The 21,321-nt window shown below is 48.3% G+C and overlaps 1 protein-coding gene and 1 long non-coding RNA gene across 2 annotated transcripts in view; both read left to right on the top strand.

Moving 5' to 3' along the window:
* LOC122392103 (uncharacterized protein KIAA0754-like) overlaps window positions 1-21,002 on the top strand; it is a 39,915-nt gene extending 18,913 nt beyond the window's left edge. The window contains exons 4-5 of the mRNA XM_043386630.1: window positions 15,059-15,259; window positions 19,355-21,002. Of these exons, the coding sequence (XP_043242565.1) occupies window positions 15,059-15,259; window positions 19,355-19,503 (350 nt within the window). The 3' untranslated portion in view covers window positions 19,504-21,002. The remainder of the gene's footprint in view (window positions 1-15,058; window positions 15,260-19,354) is intronic.
* Window positions 555-13,028, top strand: LOC122392106. The gene is made up of 2 exons (XR_006258458.1): window positions 555-816; window positions 12,315-13,028. It is a non-coding gene; the product is annotated as an uncharacterized LOC122392106 (long non-coding RNA).
* Window positions 21,003-21,321: the final 319 nt, after the last annotated feature.

The following is a 21,321-nucleotide window of genomic DNA, read 5'->3' as shown; positions in this document are numbered from 1 at the left end:
GAATCTCTATGATGCCAAAATGTAATGAAAAGTGTCATACATGCTATCGTAGTGATGAGCATTTTCACCGGCGAAAAAGATGGCATCAAATGGAACTTTGGGAGGCGATTGCGCGTTACAGGGTGAGGATAACGGAAAATGGACTGGACATCTGTGGTGAGGGCGGGCACCTCTTACGAAAACCGGTAAGTAAAAAAAAGGTGACAGTCTACCTTTAACATCTCAACTATGTGGTAACTCAAAACTGGCTTTGCGTTTAGAACACCCCGCTGCGCATAAGAACTTGCTGTGTGTGCATTCTGGTCACTGTGAAATATCACATCCTTGGGCACTGGTCTCAGCCCCCTCACAAACACACACTTTTCAACCCCAAACATTTGTTTTGTCAGTCCCACGAGGCGAGGCGTCACAGGCTTCTTGGGGGGGGGGGGGGGCACGTGCCCAGTTCGTGCTCTAGCACCGGCTGGGTTTTGTGCCTCAGAATGGAGCCAATGCCGAAAAGAGGCATCTTAATACATCATGCTGCACTCAAAACTAATGCGGGATTTGTAAGGTGTGTCGCGGTATGTTTATTAAGGTGTATCGCGGTATGTTTTATGTAAGGTGTGTCGCGGTATGTTTATTAAGGTGTATCGCGGTATGTTTATTTTCGCCCGCCTTTTGGTTTATATAAAATGTAACGCTAGAAATTCGTGTATCGCGGTATGTTCTTTATGTAAGGTGTGTCGCGGTATGCTTATTAAGGTGTATCGCGGTACGTTTATTTTCGCCCGCCTTTTGACATTTAGTTTATATACGATGTAACGCTAGAAATTCGTGTATCGCGGTATGTTCATTTTCGCTCGCCTTTTGACATTTAGGAACACGTCGAGGTCAGCGTAGTCAGAACCGTAAGTCACTGTCGCCCGATCGATTTTAGCCTCAGACCGGGTGACAGGACTTATCCACCTTCGGGCGAGTATATAATCGCAGCGGGGAGTGAGAACGGGGCCAGTGCCTGTACGCCGACCAGGCTGCAACGCTGGACCCGACCACAACCACGCTGCTGGTAAGCTGGCTCGAAGGTAGGTTCCGACTACGCAGGGATGCTGTGCGGGCTCAAGGCACATCCCATAGATAGGTAGGAGCAAGCGGGTGGAGGGTTAGGTTAGCATGCGTGGCGTTAGGGTATTGTTAGGGTAGACACTGCGTTCGCGGTAGGAAATAGCTTCTAAAATGATAACGTTAAATCAGCGCAGTCCGTTATGAACACATTGCGAAATTATGAACAATAAAAGGGGCGTTAAATTGACCAGATGCTTTTGGTAACGGGATGAGTCGGAGGAGAACGGTGATTGAGCGGAGTCTAACTTTATCGGTTCATTAGTAAAGTCATCAATGGCCAGGAGCTTCACTCCTAAACCCATAAGGGCGCGCTACCAACCGCGGTGTGCCTCAAAATGGCGGAGTGATTCTCACTGGTTCCACGATGCATTGTAACTTAACGTAAAATAGTTAGTATTAGACATTGGGATGTACGTGGCCCGAGTGGCAGTCGGGCACAGGCTGGGAGACGTCTCAGCCTAACACGGACATCATGTAGAGTAGTAGTAATACAATCAGAGGGGAGGCTGCGAAAGGCCAAAAGGACCGGCCCGAGCCCCCCCTACATAAATGGTGCTCATCGGCCGGGAAACGTTCTTTCAAGTGAAGTTCGAGTGAACAACGTTTTTCATCCGGTTGGCCAGGCACGCCATTACGTAAGACTTAAACTGCATTAATGAAACGCCCTGCCGTAATAACTCCGAAGCGCTTGTTAGTACGTGGTTTTGTAAATCTTAAACTGTGTAAACAAACGGCTAACAGTAAGTCGTAAAAACGTTTTTCATTTAATCCTGAGTAATAGGATCTTGGTATGGGGTACGACGCTAACGTAAGACTTAAACTGCATTTGGCGAGACGGCCCACAGTAAATCCAGCGCGCGTGTTCAGTACGAGATTTTGTAAATCATAAATTGTAAAAATCGATCGGCTGATAGTAAGTCGCAACAATCGAATGAATCTTGAAAGAACGGTTGATGTGCCATTATTTTAAATTTATTAAATTTACTCCGCTCAATATCCGAACTTCTAGGAACAATCGAGCCAGACCAGCAGCCAAAATTGTTAGGCAAAAGCTTGCTATGACTGCAATAAAAATGAGAAACAATGAAAACTTTAAGTGTGAATGACGAGTGATATTTGTGAGAAGGGAGAGTGCAGAATGTTAGTCGCTAAGTGTAAATGGAAAAGGAAAAAGTATCTCGAGCTGATGCGAGTATGTTAAATGAATGAATGATGCATCTCTAGAATGGAGAGTGCATGCTGAATGAAAGAATGAAAATGGAATGCGAGTTGTGAGAATGTTGATATTGAATGGACAATGCCTATCTGAAGTTGAGTAAATTGTGAGTACCTATGTTGAGCGAAAGTGAAGGATACGCCTGAACTTAGCATGCAATGAAAAATGAAAATTCCCATCTCAAACGTAACGTTCACATTATTTACGATTATCGGGAGGCCCAATTTGATTAATTCAGTAATGTGCGCATTTCAAATACATTAACTCATTTTGATCTTATCTCAATAATGTATATACTTGGTTAAGTTATTGCCTTCCCTTTAAAATAATTCATTTGGATTATACCTTTGTATTGCATAGAACTTTAAATGTACGGATGATGCATGTATTGGGTTCCAATGTTTTGCTCGCCGTTCCATTTTCAAAATTGCGATGAGAATATGACACTTGCTTTAACGTGAATCAACTATTATTGCTTTTGTGACAACTGACAAATTATGATACGGTGAAGCGTCAGGTGTACTTCTCAACCAAACAGTCGTGAAAATTTTCAATTATTGGAAGACTTAATTTGATTTGATTTATCGTGATCAGCTATTATGTCCTCTGTGACAAATTAGGATGAGGTGAAGTATGTGTGTACTTTTCAACTTAACAGTCGCGGAAATTTTCGATTATTGAGAGACTAAAATTTGATTTAGGTTCAATCATGTTATCAAACCATCCAATCAAAGAAAAGGACTTAGTCATAAAGATATGAGATTACATATATGTAGCGTAACTCAGCTATAACGCCTTCACGACAAATTACAATAAGGTAGAGTATATTGTGTTCATTCAACGTCACAGTCGCGAAAGATCCTAAATTATCGGAAAAACTCAATTTGATTTCGATACAATGTTTAATCACCCAATGAACTATAACGGCTGGGTCATAAAGATCTGCCAAATGAATTTCAGATGACAAATCATATAACCTAATTGATCAAAAAGATTGTAAAAAAAGGTTGTGTATTTCATAGCAATCATGAAATTTCCCCCTAATTATGATTGGATATAACGTTTGATAATTCGGTTAAAATATGAACATAAAAAAATGAACGTAAGATTCGTTAATATTTGAAGCATGAAAAGGGTTTGTCATTGGTTGTAATTTCAAAAATTTGTAGAAAATTTGTAGAATCATAAACCACGACTGTAAATTGCTATCTGCTATCACAGAATCACCGTGAGAATGGCGTACCGGCTATCAATGTTTGTAAAAAAAGGTATAAGCATTTTGTGGGCATTTCGACAAAACTTTCACAAAAAGTACTACGATTATTGAAGGGTTTTATTCAGAAGTTGACGGTCTCATCATGCAATTAAGAGTATAGAATCGAAGGTTGCAATTTGTCAATATTCGGCTTATGAAGGGGATAAATTCGTTAAATGTGTCTCACGATGCCTGCAGAATAACACTAGTACAAATGTAAAGCTCCAATATTGCTATTGATTTAACTATGTGACTGCTATCTTTCATTCTCAGAATCGCCCGAAAATAGCGCATGATTATCGCGTAAAATGACCTATTTCACAAACAAATGAAGTTTGCAGTAAAACAAAATCAGAGTTATAAGCAATAATCACCAACGTTTAATAAAGATATTCAGTATACAAAAGGTCGTAATTTCTCAATCGTGTGCTACAATCACTTTCAAACTGTTTTCGACAATCAAATGTTTTGCGAACGCGCTTATTTCAATAATAAGATATTGTGATTTACCTATGGACCGTCATTAATCTTATTTTGCCAAAGTGAAAGTATCATTCTTTCCGGGAATAAACAAACTAGAGACATGATTTGATAAAAGATGCAATACCGGCCACATAATATCGATCTTACCTACAAACAATCTGGCTGGTTGCAAGTTAAAATTACCATATACCAATAGGGCCAGAGGTTATGTCAAATCAAATCATACATAGTGGGCATGCGGCTTATAAATGGTAAGGAGTAAATTCCGGCTTATAAGCTTTGGTGAAATATACTCTTGGTACCAAATTAATATATTGGTGATGATCGTAAAAAGATTTATGGTAATCGCGGCGTGAATTTGAGAGATCGACATCTAGTGCGTACAAATGTGAAAACACGTCAGTCAGCCATATGGCTTGTCCGATGCAAAACACGTCAATTACCCATGCATATGGGTTGTCCGATGCAAAACACATCAGTCAACCATATGGGCTGTCAGATGCAGAACCACGTCCCACGTCAGTCATTCGTGGTCAACCTGTTGCAAACTGTCAGATGCAGAACCACGTCTCACGTCAGTCATTCGTGGTCAACCTGTTGCAAATTGAAAGTGCGAACTGTCAGGTGCCAGTTGGCATACGATTTGCCTTTTACAAAGTTTCAACTGTAGTATTCCTGTTTGACATAGAGAAGAACTCCAAAAAGCATGTATGTATTTACTTATGAACACATAGTTATAAGTAAAACTATCAGCTTATTACCATCTGGGTGTAATGTGTCAGATTGTGACTGAGACCATATGTAGATTTAGGTACCTATTTAATGCACAAAGAAAACACAGGATGATCGATTGCAAAAGGTATGTATTACTGATATGATTATGTATATTTTGTTATAGGTATTTTATTCATAAAGTAAATATATTTAATATGTCATAAAATATGACATGTGCCGTAATCAATAGTGTCTCATATCGGAACTTTTCTTTCGGATCAAATTTTCCCTAATAAAGCTCTGACATACCCTTCTTTTATAATATTCAAGCGGCGCCGGCCGAAGCGAATTTCAGATTTACATCGGCGCCCTGCGCTGCAGGCCTGATGCTAAATGCAATGCGAGCGGTGACACTAGCACCAGCCCAGGGGCGAATCGCCGGCTTTTGCGACCAACACTGCTCGGCGACTGAAGAACGATAGTAGTGTATGTATTGTTTCTACGTATCCTGAACGTTCCTGATGGTTATTTCTATGGCGGAACACAAACTCTAATCGAATCATTGATCGATGCCTATGTTGGATAGCCAGGAATTGGAAAAGGGACGTAAGAGATCAAAAGGAAGTTGGTTAAATCTTACGTGTCAAGAATCTATGTAAAACCAGTAAAAACATAAACGAAAGCACTGAAATTAAAACAACGATAAGAGAATGCGTTTAGAACTTATACGATGCTGATGTATTATTGGGCTTTACCCACTTAATTATTACCGCTCATTTTAATCGTGTTATAGCGATCAACGTCAAAGCAATAACCATTGCGATAACAACGGATAAATATCAAATACCTTGTTTCAAAGTAATATCAGAACTGATTGGTTTAAATTTTGCAGATTTTCTAAACATTTAGATTTACCAGATTCAAAAAGGATAGTTTTTTAAGTGCCAACTTGGCACAATCAATGTAAAATGCTGCGGGAAATATCCCGTTAGTGAGGTCCGTTTAATCAACTATCTACCGCCCGCGCGACCCATATTGTACTGGCATAATATGTCTACGCAATATAGCGGCCGGTTCACCAGACCGAGGCAAAACTGAAACCTGGGACGGGTGCGAGAAAATTCTGTGACAGCTCATTTTGGGTGTCGGGCGTCGGCAGGAGCGCACGGCCATGCTGTGCAAATAACATAAAATTCAGACTTGAAACGGTCGCCCAGTGCACTAAAGTACACGTTTTCTCGCCGAGTTAGCTGTCACTGGTAATCGGTCAGCTGTCAGTCGAGTGGTCGGGCATCGGAAATCAATAGAGTTCAACGGGTCAAATATACGTCGTCGACGCTATACACTACAGTCAACATGGCGGCACAAGACGTTATTCCCCATAGCGATGCATTTAGATCGGACAAAGCTGATAAAATTTCGGTAGGAACTAGCAAAAATTACCTATCCACTGAATGTCCAAAGATATTGAATATGCTTGCATATTTATTGTACGGCCCACCAACGTTACCACTAATTCAATGGCATATATAGTATAGTAGTTTATTTAAGAAAACAATATTGACCACTGGGAAGTACCTTTTATGATCAAACCTCTAGAAACTCATTGCGCCGTCAGCAATATTACGACTTTTCTTAGCCTTTGCAGTATTTTGAAACATTGGCCATAAATTGGCGATACATCTGTCATTTTCAGAGAGACATCTTCAAACAAGAGTCCGTTTTTCATTATGTAACTAAAGTAGGTAAACATCCTTCAGTATCTGTATGAGGGATGCCACGCTTTTAGGAACAACACTTACATCAATTTATGTGAATTGCGACCATGGCAATTGCCCGCAGAGGCGCAAATGGACTACCTAATGGTGTAACAATGGCATTATGACAGTAGGTACCTATGAATGCATCATCAACTGATTGCAATAAAGAAGCAGTCTAGTTTTCAGACAGGGGGGCGCCCCACTGTCGACAATCCGCAAATTTTCTCTCTCATCAAAGTTACAGTCCCGAAGCCAGAGGCTATGGGCTAACTGACAAAATATAACATTTTCAACCAGAAATCATAGGTGTGAAGGTTACAGCCATGACAAACAAACAAAACTGTTATAAAAAAGGCTGTCGAATCATTAAAAATGCGTGGATCTCGAGAAAAACAGTTATGATAGAACCGTAAAAGCCGTATCTTCATACATCTATTCGGCTGCTATTCAACATTCTCGTTTCACTTTCACAAGCTAGGACACACGTAAAGCTATTTACCTGGGCATAACCATCGTAATTCTATCTTTTATCTTATTATGTGTCCAGCCTAACTAACGTTATAAATGCTTAAATAAGCCACAAGGGCATACATTGCCGGGCTGTATGCACTCCGTCTCATTCGCCCAGTTGTGTTTAGCTATAGGGTGCAATGGGATTCGGATCATCACTTCCATCACCCTGCCCTGCTTCCCCTGTTGCAAAGAGTGCTCAGAGTAACAGCCCTTTTATTTGTAATGGTAGCTTTTAGAAGACACCCGCCTTCAATCGTCAGCCTGTCAGAGAAATGAAGAAAGGACCAACATAGAAAGATAAGGCGGTCCTGTAATTAAAAAAGGCAATAAATCAATAAATAAGACGTCACTCGGTTCGGTTGGATCTGACCACGATGATAAGGCAATAAAGCGTCGTAGATGCTTAAAAAAAAAAAAAAACAGTTGTGGCTTGAAAAGTGGAAATTTGTATCTTAACTTTATTTTAAACGTTGCGCTACTTTATGATATGCTTTCTTTTCGCAATTGTCAAAAGTTGGCAACAAGTGACCACAGCGGCCAGAGTATCCATCCCGACACCGCAACGGACGAAATAATAAGGAATGTAAATCCGCCCAGATAATGGTCTCTCAATGGTCACTGCGGACACGGTTTATGGGATCTATATTGGCCGAATTATGATCCCTTTCAAAAGACTGAAGTACAGCGCTTTATGTCTACAACTATGTTGGCGTTTAAAATTTCAATTCATAATGACTGTTTAAAACTGGAACAATCCTTCATTCTTTCTATAATGTAAATTTACTTCACCAAATCATATTGGGAAATATTCCCTCTAAAGGGTGAGTATACAGTACATCTTAAGGCAATTATTTAGTTATGGGGAGAACCCCAACCAACTTAATTTAATGAAATGAAACTATCAACGTCAAAGGTAAGCAATAGCTTTGGCCTCAATTTCTATCACAGGGAAATGTTACAATGCTACCACGCTGCTATTACATTTTGCAAGCTGCCGCCACACTTATAATGGTGTTGGAGCAATAGGCCTGTTGCTGTAACCATGAATACCCGATTTGACACATGTAATGGCAGCGTGCTGCTATCTTCGATGAGACAAAGCCCCAGTGTTCCAAATGCTCGTTTCGATCCGGCCAAAGCAGTGCAAATTGGGATGGCTATTTGGGAGATCAGACCGGTCGTGCCAGCCGTGATGGATAACAAGAACGACCCCGGCGAACTGCCGAAGTTTAACTACCCAGAGGCTACCCTTTGGCTTCATCCCGGCTGGTATCGATTTGGGATTCACCTTCGTGCATCCTTTTGTGACCTCCAATTAGCGAAATCAGATTTCGCAAAATGAATACACTAGCTTGACACATGGATGTAAAACCCTGCCTAATTCACGACCAGTGGACAAACACTACGCCCAATAGATGTAGTGGCAACAAACATGCTTTACGACACCATGTAGAAATGTCTCTGGTAACTGGAAGACTATAGGTATGAAATTTGACTGCATGTAGATCGAACTTACATCTGCATGAATGCCAATATGTAAAATTGTAACGGGGATGTATGTGACTATGTATGTGTGTATCTATGTATGTATGTATGTAGGTATGTAGGTATGTATGTATTGTGTATGTCGCCATGTATGTTTGTGTGGATGTAGGGAAATTGCCGTCGTAATACCGTCATACGTGGCGCTTACGGCTGAGACAATGTACGTGCAGTTGCATGAGTGTATGTCACAGTATGCTGGCAGGCCAGCGGTGACCCGGACAGCAGTGACGGAGGACAAGCAAAGGGGCGAACGGGCCCGGGGCGCTAATGGCATGCCGAACATCTCCGGTGCGTCGTACCGCACTGGCAGGGACTACCTCCGTCCAAACCCTCGAGTCATCCGCGGTGCCGGGAGGTAGCAAGCACGGCGGCGATCAGATGAACGACCACGGCGGCAAGCACGGCGGCGATCAGATGAACGACCACGGCGGCAAGCACGGCGGCGATCAAATGAACGACCACGGCGGCAAGCACGGCGACGATCAGACGAACAACCACGGCGGACCGACCCCGCAGCACCGGCCGCTCAACCGGTCACCGACGGCTGAGACATCCCGAGGCGCAACCCACAAGGCTACATTGCCAACTGGTCAGCCCGTGGGCCGACCAGAGCGCCACCTGGATGGTACCCATCCGACTGACGGCAATCACCGAGCGACGGGCACCAGATAACGCCCCGAGCCCAAGCAACCAAGCCGACGGCACCACGCCCGCCCCAGGGGCTCCGAAATCGCAACAGGCCTGAGCTGCAGCGCCGCAGGCCCCAGCTGCTGCACCCGAATGCACAAGCGGATGCCGTGCGGAAAGACATGGCAAAGCTGCAGAACGTGATGACGCTGCGAACGCTGCTGCTGCTGTGGCGGCAACGAGGACACCGCGGACGCTGCCGTGTGTCCACCTAAGCAACTACGGCAGCACCATCCTGGAAACAACACGCCGAGCTACACTGCCATCTGGTGAGCCCGGGTGACGGTCAGGACCACCACCTGTATCGCATGCGTCCACTTGGCAACCGACAACAGCAACGAGTACCACCAGGTGAAGTCCCAAAGCGTCCGAGCCAAAGCTCAAGTCGCGTCGAATCCTGAGCTGCACCGCAAGCCGAACTGCCGCGGCGAACCGCAAATGGTGACGCTGCGGAGGCTGATGCCGCGCGGAAAGAGAGCTCATGCTGCAGGACACGATGACGCTGCAGGAACGGATGCTACGCAAAACGGCCGAGGCGGCTGCGAAGGCGAACGCCGCTGCAGGACAAGATGTTGCGGAAACGTGCAAGTAAGGAAGCCACCCAATCAATCGACGGCAGCACCATCCTGGAGGACGAAGCGCCGAGCTACACTGCTATCTGATCCCTGGTGCGCCCATGTGACGTTCGGGAACGCCACCGGTATCGCATACATCCATCTGGCGGCAGTCAACAAGAACGAGGACCGGGTGAAGCCCCAACGCAACCGAGCTAAAGCTCAACGTCGCATCGAATCCTAAGCTGCTGTGCCGCTAGCCAAGCTGTCGCACCGAATACAAACGATGAAAGAAATGCCGCTGCGGAAACTGCTGCCAATGCTGCAGGACACGAAGACGTTGCGTAAACGAGTGATGCATGGAATGATTGCCGAGGCTGCAGGACCGATAGATGCCTGGTAGAAGCAAGTGATGTGCGGAATGAAAGCCAGTGTTGCAGGACATGATGACGCTGCAAAAGCGAGATGCCGCGCGGGGATGCCGATGCTGCGGAAACGCCATGATGCTGCAGTAGTGGACGCCGCAGCACGATGTTGAGGGACATGTGGACGAAGGAGAGGCTGCGGGGGCTGATGCTGCAGAATGAAACCGCCGCGGTGCCGTCGCGGAAGAGGAAGTCGTGCAGAGGTGGCTGAGGTACGATGAAGCTGCGGGAGCTGACGCCGCAGAGGGAGACGCAGAGAGAAACCGTCGCGGTGCCGTCACGGAACAAGAGGTCGTGCCGAGGTGAATAAGGCGCGATGAAGCTGCGGAAGCTGATGTCACAGAGAGATACCGTCGCGGTGCCGTCACGGAAGAGAAAGTCGTGCAGATGTGGCTGAGGAACGATGAAGCTGCGGAAGCTGATGCCGCAGATGAAACCGTCGCGGTGCCGTCGCGGAAGAGGAAGTCGTGCCGAGGAGGTTGCGGTACGATGAAGCTGTTGGAGCTGATGCCGCAGAGAGATACCGTCGCGGTGCCGTCGCGGAAGAGGAAGTCGTGCCGAGGAGGATGAGGTACGATAAAGCTGCGGAAGCTAATGCCGCAGAGAGAAACCGTCGCGGTGCCGTCGCGGAAGAGGAAGTCGTGCCAAGAAGGTTGAGGTACGATGAAGCTGCGGGAGCTGACGCCGCAGAGGGAGACGCAGAGAGAAACCGTCGCGGTGCCGTCACGGAACAAGAGGTCGTGCCGAGGTGAATAAGGCGCGATGAAGCTGCGGAAGCTGATGTCACAGAGAGATACCGTCGCGGTGCCGTCGCGGAAGAGAAAGTCGTGCAGATGTGGCTGAGGTACGACGAAGCTACGGATGCTGATGCTGTAGAAAGAATCCGTCGCGGTGCCGTCGATCTGATGTCGCCGAGAGAGAGAGAGAGAGACCGTCGCGGAAGAGGAAGTCGTGCCGAAGAGGTTGAGGTACGACGAAGCTGCGGATGCTGATGCTGTAGAAAGAATCCGTCGCGGTGCCGTCGATCTGATGTCGCCGAGAGAGAAAGAGACCGTCGCGGAAGAGGAAGTCGTGCCGAAGAGGTTGAGGTACGACGAAGCTGCGGATGCTGATGCTGTAGAAAGAATCCGTCGCGGTGCCGTCGATCTGATGTCGCCGAGAGAGAGAGAGACCGTCGCGGAAGAGGAAGTTGTGCCGAAGAGGTTGAGGTACGACGAAGCTGCGGATGCTGATGCTGTAGAAAGAATCCGTCGCGGTGCCGTCGATCTGATGTCGCCGAGAGAGAAAGAGACCGTCGCGGAAGAGGAAGTCGTGCCGAAGAGGTTGAGGTACGACGAAGCTGCGGATGCTGATGCTGTACAAAGAATCCGTTGCGGTGCCGTCGATCTGATGTCACCGAGAGAGAGAGAGACCGTCGCGAAAGAGGAAGACATGCCGAAGAGGTTGAGGTACGACGAAGCTGCGGATGCTGATGCTGTAGAAAGAATCCGTCGCGGTGCCGTCGATCTGATGTCGCCGAGAGAGAAAGAGACCGTCGCGGAAGAGGAAGTCGTGCCGAAGAGGTTGAGGTACGACGAAGCAGCGGATGATGTAGAAAAAATCCGTCGCGGTGCCGTCGATCTGATGTCGCCGAGAGAGAAAGAGACCGTCGCGGAAGAGGAAGTCGTGCCGAAGAGGTTGAGGTACAACGAAGCTGCGGATGCTGATGCTGCAGAAAGAATCCGTCGCGGTGCCGTCGCGAAAGAAGAGGTCGTGAAGCTGCGGAAGCTGATGCCGCGGTGAGAGGGACCGTCGCGGTGCCGTCGCGAAAGGAACCGTCGCGGTGCCGTCGCGAAAGAGGTCGTGCCGGTATACGAAAGCGAAAGGCTGCTGCGGAGCGTGACCGTTGCGCAAACAGAAACGCTGCGGAAGCTGATGACGCTTGGAAAGAACACTTCTGCTGCAGCCCACAACGACGCTACAAAACGGATTGCCGAGCCGCCCCAAAGTAAGGGGATTTAACCCCAGGCCCAAAGAGGGGGGCATTTATGTAAGGTGTGTCGCGGTATGTTTATTAAGGTGTATCGCGGTATGTTTTATGTAAGGTGTGTCGCGGTATGTTTATTAAGGTGTATCGCGGTATGTTTATTTTCGCCCGCCTTTTGGTTTATATAAAATGTAACGCTAGAAATTCGTGTATCGCGGTATGTTCTTTATGTAAGGTGTGTCGCGGTATGCTTATTAAGGTGTATCGCGGTACGTTTATTTTCGCCCGCCTTTTGACATTTAGTTTATATACGATGTAACGCTAGAAATTCGTGTATCGCGGTATGTTCATTTTCGCTCGCCTTTTGACATTTAGGAACACGTCGAGGTCAGCGTAGTCAGAACCGTAAGTCACTGTCGCCCGATCGATTTTAGCCTCAGACCGGGTGACAGGACTTATCCACCTTCGGGCGAGTATATAATCGCAGCGGGGAGTGAGAACGGGGCCAGTGCCTGTACGCCGACCAGGCTGCAACGCTGGACCCGACCACAACCACGCTGCTGGTAAGCTGGCTCGAAGGTAGGTTCCGACTACGCAGGGATGCTGTGCGGGCTCAAGGCACATCCCATAGATAGGTAGGAGCAAGCGGGTGGAGGGTTAGGTTAGCATGCGTGGCGTTAGGGTATTGTTAGGGTAGACACTGCGTTCGCGGTAGGAAATAGCTTCTAAAATGATAACGTTAAATCAGCGCAGTCCGTTATGAACACATTGCGAAATTATGAACAATAAAAGGGGCGTTAAATTGACCAGATGCTTTTGGTAACGGGATGAGTCGGAGGAGAACGGTGATTGAGCGGAGTCTAACTTTATCGGTTCATTAGTAAAGTCATCAATGGCCAGGAGCTTCACTCCTAAACCCATAAGGGCGCGCTACCAACCGCGGTGTGCCTCAAAATGGCGGAGTGATTCTCACTGGTTCCACGATGCATTGTAACTTAACGTAAAATAGTTAGTATTAGACATTGGGATGTACGTGGCCCGAGTGGCAGTCGGGCACAGGCTGGGAGACGTCTCAGCCTAACACGGACATCATGTAGAGTAGTAGTAATACAATCAGAGGGGAGGCTGCGAAAGGCCAAAAGGACCGGCCCGAGCCCCCCCTACAGATTGCGGTTCGGTTATTTTCACAAGCCCTGTTATCAGCATACTGCTGATGTGAATATTACTAAGCAGTAGGTACAGGGAGCACTACGCGCACATCGCTGTTGCAGTCATGCGTGCCAACGGCTGATGTGTTATAATAACCGCCTGTGTAACTGCCGAGTGGTCTCACCGTGTCATAATAACCGCCTAGAAGTTAGAACTGCCGAGTGCCGGTAGGTACTGCGCTGACCTCCATGGCTGGCCACCAGTACAGGATGGCTGGTATCACTCCTGAGATGGGCTGTCAGAGGCTGATGAAGGGGATATATGGGGTAGGAGCTGTCTTTAACGGTGCCGGTTAGTTTGGACCGACAGTGGGGGGCCGATGGTCGTTCGACTGACATGGTGATATAGGCTAGCTGCATTAGTCGATGAGACAATGTGGTATGGCTGCTACACTAAACTTGCAGTGGTTGTCACGTAATGTGTCTGTGCAACATGGAGCAAAATTTTGCTCCATATTGTAGATGATTTGTGCTTACCATCAGCTTGCCGTTGATGGATCATCAAGTTCTTATTGCGTTTCATTGCGATTGAAAGTGGAAAACTACTGAACTTAGTGTCGAAATCCTTGACCTAGAGAAGAGACCGTTCCTGGTTGAACGTAGAACGTCCTGAAGCGCCACGGGCACTGCTGCCTCAGACAGATCACTGGACGGACATTTTGACACTGGCCTTGATTACGCCAGGGCTCCGTCGTTTTGTGATGTTATCTTCATTAACAAATACACTAGACGTAGTGTGGTCGCCCCTGCTCTCTGGCCTTATAAACAAATCAGTTTAAACATGTCACTGAGTAGACGAAAGCATGCAGTACTGCATTGATAAATACAATGCTGACTGTCTGATTAATAAGATTTTACTATTATTTTCTCTGATTTTGCTTCTGTATTGTAATGCTAGAAATGATCATGGTGTATTTAAAGTCTACCCATTACTGGAAAAATAACTGATATGTACCGTGTGCAACTGAGACATCACATGTGAGACCTCAGCTGAGCAATGAATTGAAGATTGACCGACGTTCCTGAATATTTCACCATCAAATTCTGTCATCCCGTGTCTGCCCTTGTGATGTGACTGGGTCGCTCTAGGAGGACCGATGACCTCTGCAATGACCTCGGAGGCTGCCTCAGGTCACCGGCAGACGGCTCTTGTGACAGTTCTTGTCGTTAGGCCGGATGGCGGTACCAGGTCGAAGCGACTGTCCCGGTACTTTTTGTCCGTGCGTTTGGCTCACTTGCGGCGCAGACGCGTGGGCAAAAACAGCATAGCAGGGACGAGCAAGCGACGGGGTGCGCCGGGCAGGGGCTTCAACTGGAGGCGGCGGGAGGGCGGAACTTTGGGTTTGATGAAAACCGATCATTTTAGCTGCTTACAAATGGGGCTTTTTTCGAAAATTCCGCTTCGTATTATGAGGGAATAAATGACAGCTCTTTTGGCGTCGTTCGCTAGAATACGTAGTTATGGTGAGGAGTTATGTATAATGTAACTGGCCGACTCCCAATTTACCTAACTAAACAGACGCTCGTCATCCCCAATCACAGTTGGGGACTTAGTTTCTTGCAAACAGATGTGCGGATGTGGGAACTATCGACCCGCCTGACCCCGCCCCTCTCGTCTCCGTCGGCAGCCGCGCTGAACCTGCGTGTCAACTTCTCCGAGCCCATCTCGCTGTCCAACAAGACCAGCTATCGGTGCATGAGCAAGCAGCCGTTCCAGCTGCTGGTTGATGACGGCAGCTCTGGCGAGGACGGCAGCTCGGGCGAGCTGCTGATGCTGGAGACCCAGCTGGAGGCCTACCGCACCGCCAACACCACCAAGTTCTCCACACGTGAGTGGCGGAGCTGCCGGGACGGCCGGGGGGAGAAGAGGGTATCTGATTGAAATGTGCTGATGGGGCGCTGGGGATTAAACCTCGGGGAAGTGGACGGTTGAAACTTTGCCAACTGGAGGTTTGCGTGAGCTGTGAAGTCGAATGGAGGTTTCTGTGGACGGTGAGATCAAATGACGTTTATGTGAACGCGTTTGTAAGGTTTTATGTGTGTGTAAAGTTTGTGTTTGTGAGGATTGTGTTTGTGTGAGGTGTGTGTTTTTGTGAGGTGTGTTTGTGTGAGTTGTATGTTTGTGTTTGCGTGAGGTTTCAGTGTAAGGTCTTTATTTGGGAGTTTTGTATGAGGTCAAAAGTCAGTTGTTGTTTTTCGGGCATATGCGGTTGAAGTCGTCGCATACATATTCCCCCTGATAAGATATCGTTGCGGAAAACGACATTTTGATCGCTAAAGGTCGTCAATGCAGTATCTTCTTGAAGTATGGGAATCAAATATTTTGAGCCAATGGTAGTGGCAGGCCTTTTGCTTACATCGAAAATTTTAACATGTGATACCATCTGTCCTACTCTTCACTGTGTTAGCCAGACATACTTTAGAGGGATTAGAATGGAATGATTTTACAACTGGTATTCAGCTTTCTAACATCCATTAGTTGATTTGTTATCTTGTAATATAAATTGAATTATCGCAAGAACACGTCTGAATAAGGCTACACAGATGCCGATCTGGGCCGATCCCTCGGAGACCTTATCGATCTTTATCATTGTTTCCAGACGTTTCAGTTCCGTATGGCTTATTTCATAGATTCTCCAGTTTCACGACGGCTTCAAATATCGTACCCGTCTGTTGAAATAAAGCATCAGAAGCACAGAGCCGGCTCATCTGGCTCCCCTGCCACGCGCCGCTCCGGGCCGGGAGGGGTGGTTAGCTGCAGTTGCCGGCGTGGGTCCCCGCGCCCCACACGGCCTGGCACTCTGCCAGCACCGATGTAACTGGCACCATCAGGCCAATGGCGGCATGTGCATTGTGCGGTGCCGGTGAGCGGAGTTTACTGGCCTGATGTTAGGCTTGATCACATATATGACGGAATTGAGATGTGTTTTTGGTTTTGTTAGATTCACTTTTCAAACATAGTTTGATAAATTATACATCACAGAATCCACAGTTGGCTTTCTAAACCCTATTTCATAAAGCCGGAATGATGCGGTGGTTTATTTACGCCATGATAAACGAGATATGGTATCACTTGGAACGGAAGTTATTCTCGTTTAATTTTCCAGTCGTGTCTATGCACTGGGACCCAACAGCTGTTGTAGTCGCCCGTACATACGGAGTATATCGACCCGACTGTGGCGCGGCCCGGCCGGTTCTGTCGGCGACGAGCGGCAGCGGGGCCGGCCCGCTCACCGCCCGCCGTTGCGACACGGCTCCCGGTGGCTCAATGGTGTTTCTCCGGCCTGTGAGCCGCGAGAGGCACTCACCGGGCCGGGCTGGCGTCGCTGCGGACGCAGTGGCCCCGAGGCTGATTGAAGTGGTCGTCCGCGGTGACTCAGAATGTTGGAGTGGTGCTGGCGCAGTATTCTGTTGCTGCGTACAAATGCCGACTGCTGCGGACTGGCTACGGCACTGCAATCTTTCAGCATCTCGATTTTGTCATTTTTATACGCCTTCAGTCGAAATTTTAGCAGTATTTCCAAGTGTCTGAACGGTCGCGTGCCTAATCTATTAAAATCACCAGTCATCACTGTTTCCTGAAATGCGAACTGGCTGTGTATATGAGTGTGCCAGCGCTGCCTTGCACCAAACGCGTCATACCAGATTGGCCAGATCGAGCTGGAGTCTGTTCGGACTGCAGCCGCCACGCGCCGCTCGGCGATTCAGAATGTTTATAGTATGGAACTGGTCACTGGTCAACCCAGGGACGCTCACTCCTGGGTCACGTGGGTGGGCAGACGGATGATCGCTCCCTTCCTCCCTGACTCCCTCCCTCCCTCCCTGACTCCCTCCCTCCCTCGGCCACTCCCCACTCCTGGTGAGTCCGTGACAGCCACACAGCTCGATGGACAGCTGTGTTGGCGATGGTAGCTGTAGCTATCGACCATACTCAGACCAGACTGGGCCATGGAGGTCGGTCTTAAACCGGTCCTGTGTGGCGGGGCGGTGTGGTCAGGCTCCCAGCTGATCCCTCTCCCCACTGGGGACCGAGGGGTTGTGGGGGGAGGCTGGCGAGGGAGAGCGACCCCGCTGCACCAGCGCGGCTGCTGAGACTTGTGAAAGGTCGAAACAGTGACTGCAACAGTGGTTTACCGTGTGGTTGGGCTGGGGAATGCGGGGTTGAGAGCCTGGGCGCGCATCGCTGGCATATTGAAGCTTTGATAGAAACGACGACTGTTCACTTGTGCGAAAGAGACATGAATATGCGAAGCCTTATTGTTATCCCTACTGCATTCAAGGACTGAGTGCGGACAAATTTTATTCGGCTTTAGTTCCTCTGTACCACATAACTACCGGCGCCGCTATTCTATCGCAGCATCCCCAGCCGCGAACCACGCCGCTTGTATTGACGGTCCGACCGTGACCTTGACCTTTTCCCGGCGCCGGCGGCCCTGATTGCCCGCCTCGGGGGGTTTTGCAGGGAAGCCCGGCCACCCCGCACCCCACCAAAGCAGTCTGCGAAGGCTAATATGTACTGTCCGTGACGGGATTCTATTGGCCAGGTGTTAGTCAGAACGGCCTCAACGCCACCGCTCCGCCAGCTGCTTAGGCGTGATTGTGCATACGATTGTGGCTTGTTTGAGTGAACCGTACCGTACTGCCACTCCAGTTTTGTGATAGTCAGCAGCAAATGAGAGGTGCTCAGGCTAGAGTTTTGACCCGGCAGGCCGCCCACAGCGCACAGAGGCCCGCATAACGCACGGTGAAAGTCGCCCTGCTCTGCCCTTGCTCCTCCCCCGCAGGTCCTCTGCCAGCAGTAAATAGGTCGCCACAGCGAACGTGTTTTGTTTAGAGCTGTAGCGCCGGACCGCCTTGCTCTTGCTGATCAGTTAAGTCATCGAGCCATTGGTAGATGGTCCAATGACAAACCTGGCGAGTCTCTAGTCTCCTGACACGGATTAATAATGGAAAGTACATCCAAGGACTGCCTCATCTGGGAATCGGCGTTAAGGTTTAGTGACTACCATTGGAGACAGCCACCCAGAAATACTCGTTTTTTAACCATATCCAGCTAGCATATGCAATGTCTGACTTGATCACCAGCACGTCTCATAATAAGTTATGGGTAGCGCTGCTGAAGTAAGATTGGTGGCATTGGCACACCAAGCCCACTAGTGGGTGTTGGTGACCCTGCTCATTATTTTCTCTGTGTCGCCCCGTTATTCACACGTTTAGCACTATTGCCCCGATATGGTGGTAGGGCTAAGGGCGGTGTCCGTGCTGCGACTGACTCAGCAGCGGCTCGACGAAGTTCGATGAAACTGAAATCGATGGGACCTTACACGACTCAGCAGTCCGCCGGTGTTATGTTTAAAGTTCACGAAACTCGCCAGGTCATATTAGATGTCCCGCGTGGCGTGGGGATCTCTTATAACATCATTGTTCCTCTTTTATGGCTCGGTGCATTATGTAACTTTTTCGCTTTCCTCGTGTCTCAACTTTTTAACGAAATTGGGATGTTCTCGTGTATCGCTATTTAGCTTACTTCGGGATGTTTGCCCGATGAAACTGGATGTGTTTCCTCTCCAGACGCGGATACGGAAATGCCGTGTAATATCTTTGACCCTGTCCACAGTCCATCCTTGCCCATCGATCTGTAACCGCTCTTTGCGGAGGTTACGTGCCGTGTCTTTTTGTGTCGTTTTTGGTTGCAGTATCTGTGTTATGTTTGGAGACCACCTTTATCACATCTCGGTCTTGTTGGCCGCTGTCACGTCGGATGATGTTTGCCATTTCGCCATAGTTGCGTGTGGTGTGCTACATTTTGACTGCACCTCCTTCCCGTTCATCTCGTTGTATGCGTGACCCCCTAACACGCCCCTCCCCCACCCCACCCCCCACACACACACCGCTGACACCCCCCCCCCCCATTCGTCCGACAGCGCTGGTGTGCTCTGCCGACCACCGGGCCACCTCTGACGTCGTGCCCATCGCCGTCGGCGTGGCTCTGGCCTCTCTCGTGGTCATTATTCTGATCGCCTACATCGTGGGACGCCGGCGCGCCCGCCAGAGGGGATACCAGAGCGTCTAAAGAGCACCAGAAGACGGACTCGTGGACGACGCGCTGCCTGTCCCGTCGCCTCCAGGTGTGAAGTCTATCTGGAGGGCTAAAACGACCATGTCCTGTTGCGACCATCAGTGCGATCAGATTACTCCATGGTGACTTGTGCTATGTCAAGACATCGGTGGGTTTAGGCCTTCTTCAACACACCTCTTCGATCGGTTTGGTCTCCATCTGGTGGTGACACTACAGACGCGTCTGGGATCGTCTTGATACGACTGTGGTGGCGCATGTGTCAGTGGTGGGAGGGGCGGATGCCGTCGTGTGGTTCATGCGGTGTGCTGTCGGTTGGAACATTTGAAACGTTGTGAGTAGGAGGGGCGCCGCGTCGCCGCTCTGGGGTGGGTGGGTATCTGAAAGGAGCGGGAGGGATGTCATGAGCAGCATGGGATGTGAGGAGCAGTTGAGAGGGCGGCAGTGCGCGATTGTGTTGTGGCGAATGGTTGTCAATGCGTGTGTGAATCGAGGTTTTCTGGCTGAGATCTAGATGGTCGCTGATAAGCATGTCATCCATGTGCAGGTCTTCTGCCATCTCGCGTGTCGGATGTAAGTGTGGCTATTTTTGAACGGGGTCCTCTAACTTCTCCCCGTCTTAAAGTATTCGATTAGTTTCCGGCTTGAGAGTGTCTTATGAATATCATTATTCTGTCGGCGACGGCGGAGTGGCAGTGCTGAACGTTCTGCGCATGCGCCGACAGCAGAGAGTGCTTTCAGCGGTTAGCGCGCCTGTCTGTCACGTTGCGTCAGCGTTTGTGTATCCAGGGGTCGGGAGGGACGCGTGCTTAGCAACCGGTCAATACAGACTTCTCGGGACGGTAGAGGATGGTAGAAGTGGTAAATACACGGTAGATGGTGAGCCGTCAGCAGAAGGCCACAGATTGGTGGTCATACAGTGTAGGTATCCCCGATTGGTGGGGTAGTTTCGAGAAGTTCCGTTTTGTTGTCTGTAGAGCGTGCCCATGTCGGTGTTAGGTATTATTCGGAGATTTTCCAGGCGTCCCTTGGCAATTTTCTCATTAAGAACGCCATTGTAATGTATACCTTGTGCTAGGATTTGGCGCACTAGCCCATCCCATGGTATATATATGTAGACGATGACATTTATGATAACAGTGAGTAACAACAGCACATGTAGAAACATACTAAGACGTTTTCTGATTCACATTTGGAAGGCGTCTTCTGGTTGAAATTCTAAATTCTGAACAAGCTGGAACTATCCAAACACATAAACTGTTGTTACTCATTGTCCCATTTATCTGCGCGGCATATATTTCAGCGTATCGTAGACGAGGAATACCTTGATATAGGCGTTTGCCTTTTGAATTTCTCACGTTCGTTCTGTTCCCTTGGATATTCTTCTGTTGCACGGCGATACTGATACATGTACTGGGGCTGAGGGCTCGTCCGCATACCTGTAACCTAGATAAGTGCAAGTCGTGCAAGGATTATAAATAAACAGATACCGTCAAGATTGTTGGTTGATCAGTGGCCTGCTATCGCAACATGGTTCAATAATAACCAACATGTCTATCGTCTACATAGCGGTTACGAATGTGTACCCAGTCTCTCATAGGCAGACATACGAGGCAGCAGCCTCATATTCATACGCCCGGCGAGCGGCGAACATGCTGTTATAAATATCCTGGTCTGTTCACCTTTGTGGAGATATTCTAGGATAGTTCTTTATTTAGCTCATTTCGCGGAATCAGCGCTTCGCCCACGCTCACCGAATCTGTCGGGTATTATTGGTCGTCCCACCATTTGTTCGTTGACCCGTCCTTTTCTATA

Source organism: Amphibalanus amphitrite, unplaced genomic scaffold (genome assembly GCF_019059575.1).
Source record: "Amphibalanus amphitrite isolate SeventyFive unplaced genomic scaffold, NRLGWU_Aamphi_draft 000469F_arrow, whole genome shotgun sequence".
Taxonomy (NCBI): Eukaryota; Metazoa; Arthropoda; class Thecostraca; order Balanomorpha; family Balanidae; genus Amphibalanus; species Amphibalanus amphitrite.
This window is presented reverse-complemented; position numbering and strand designations above follow the sequence as displayed.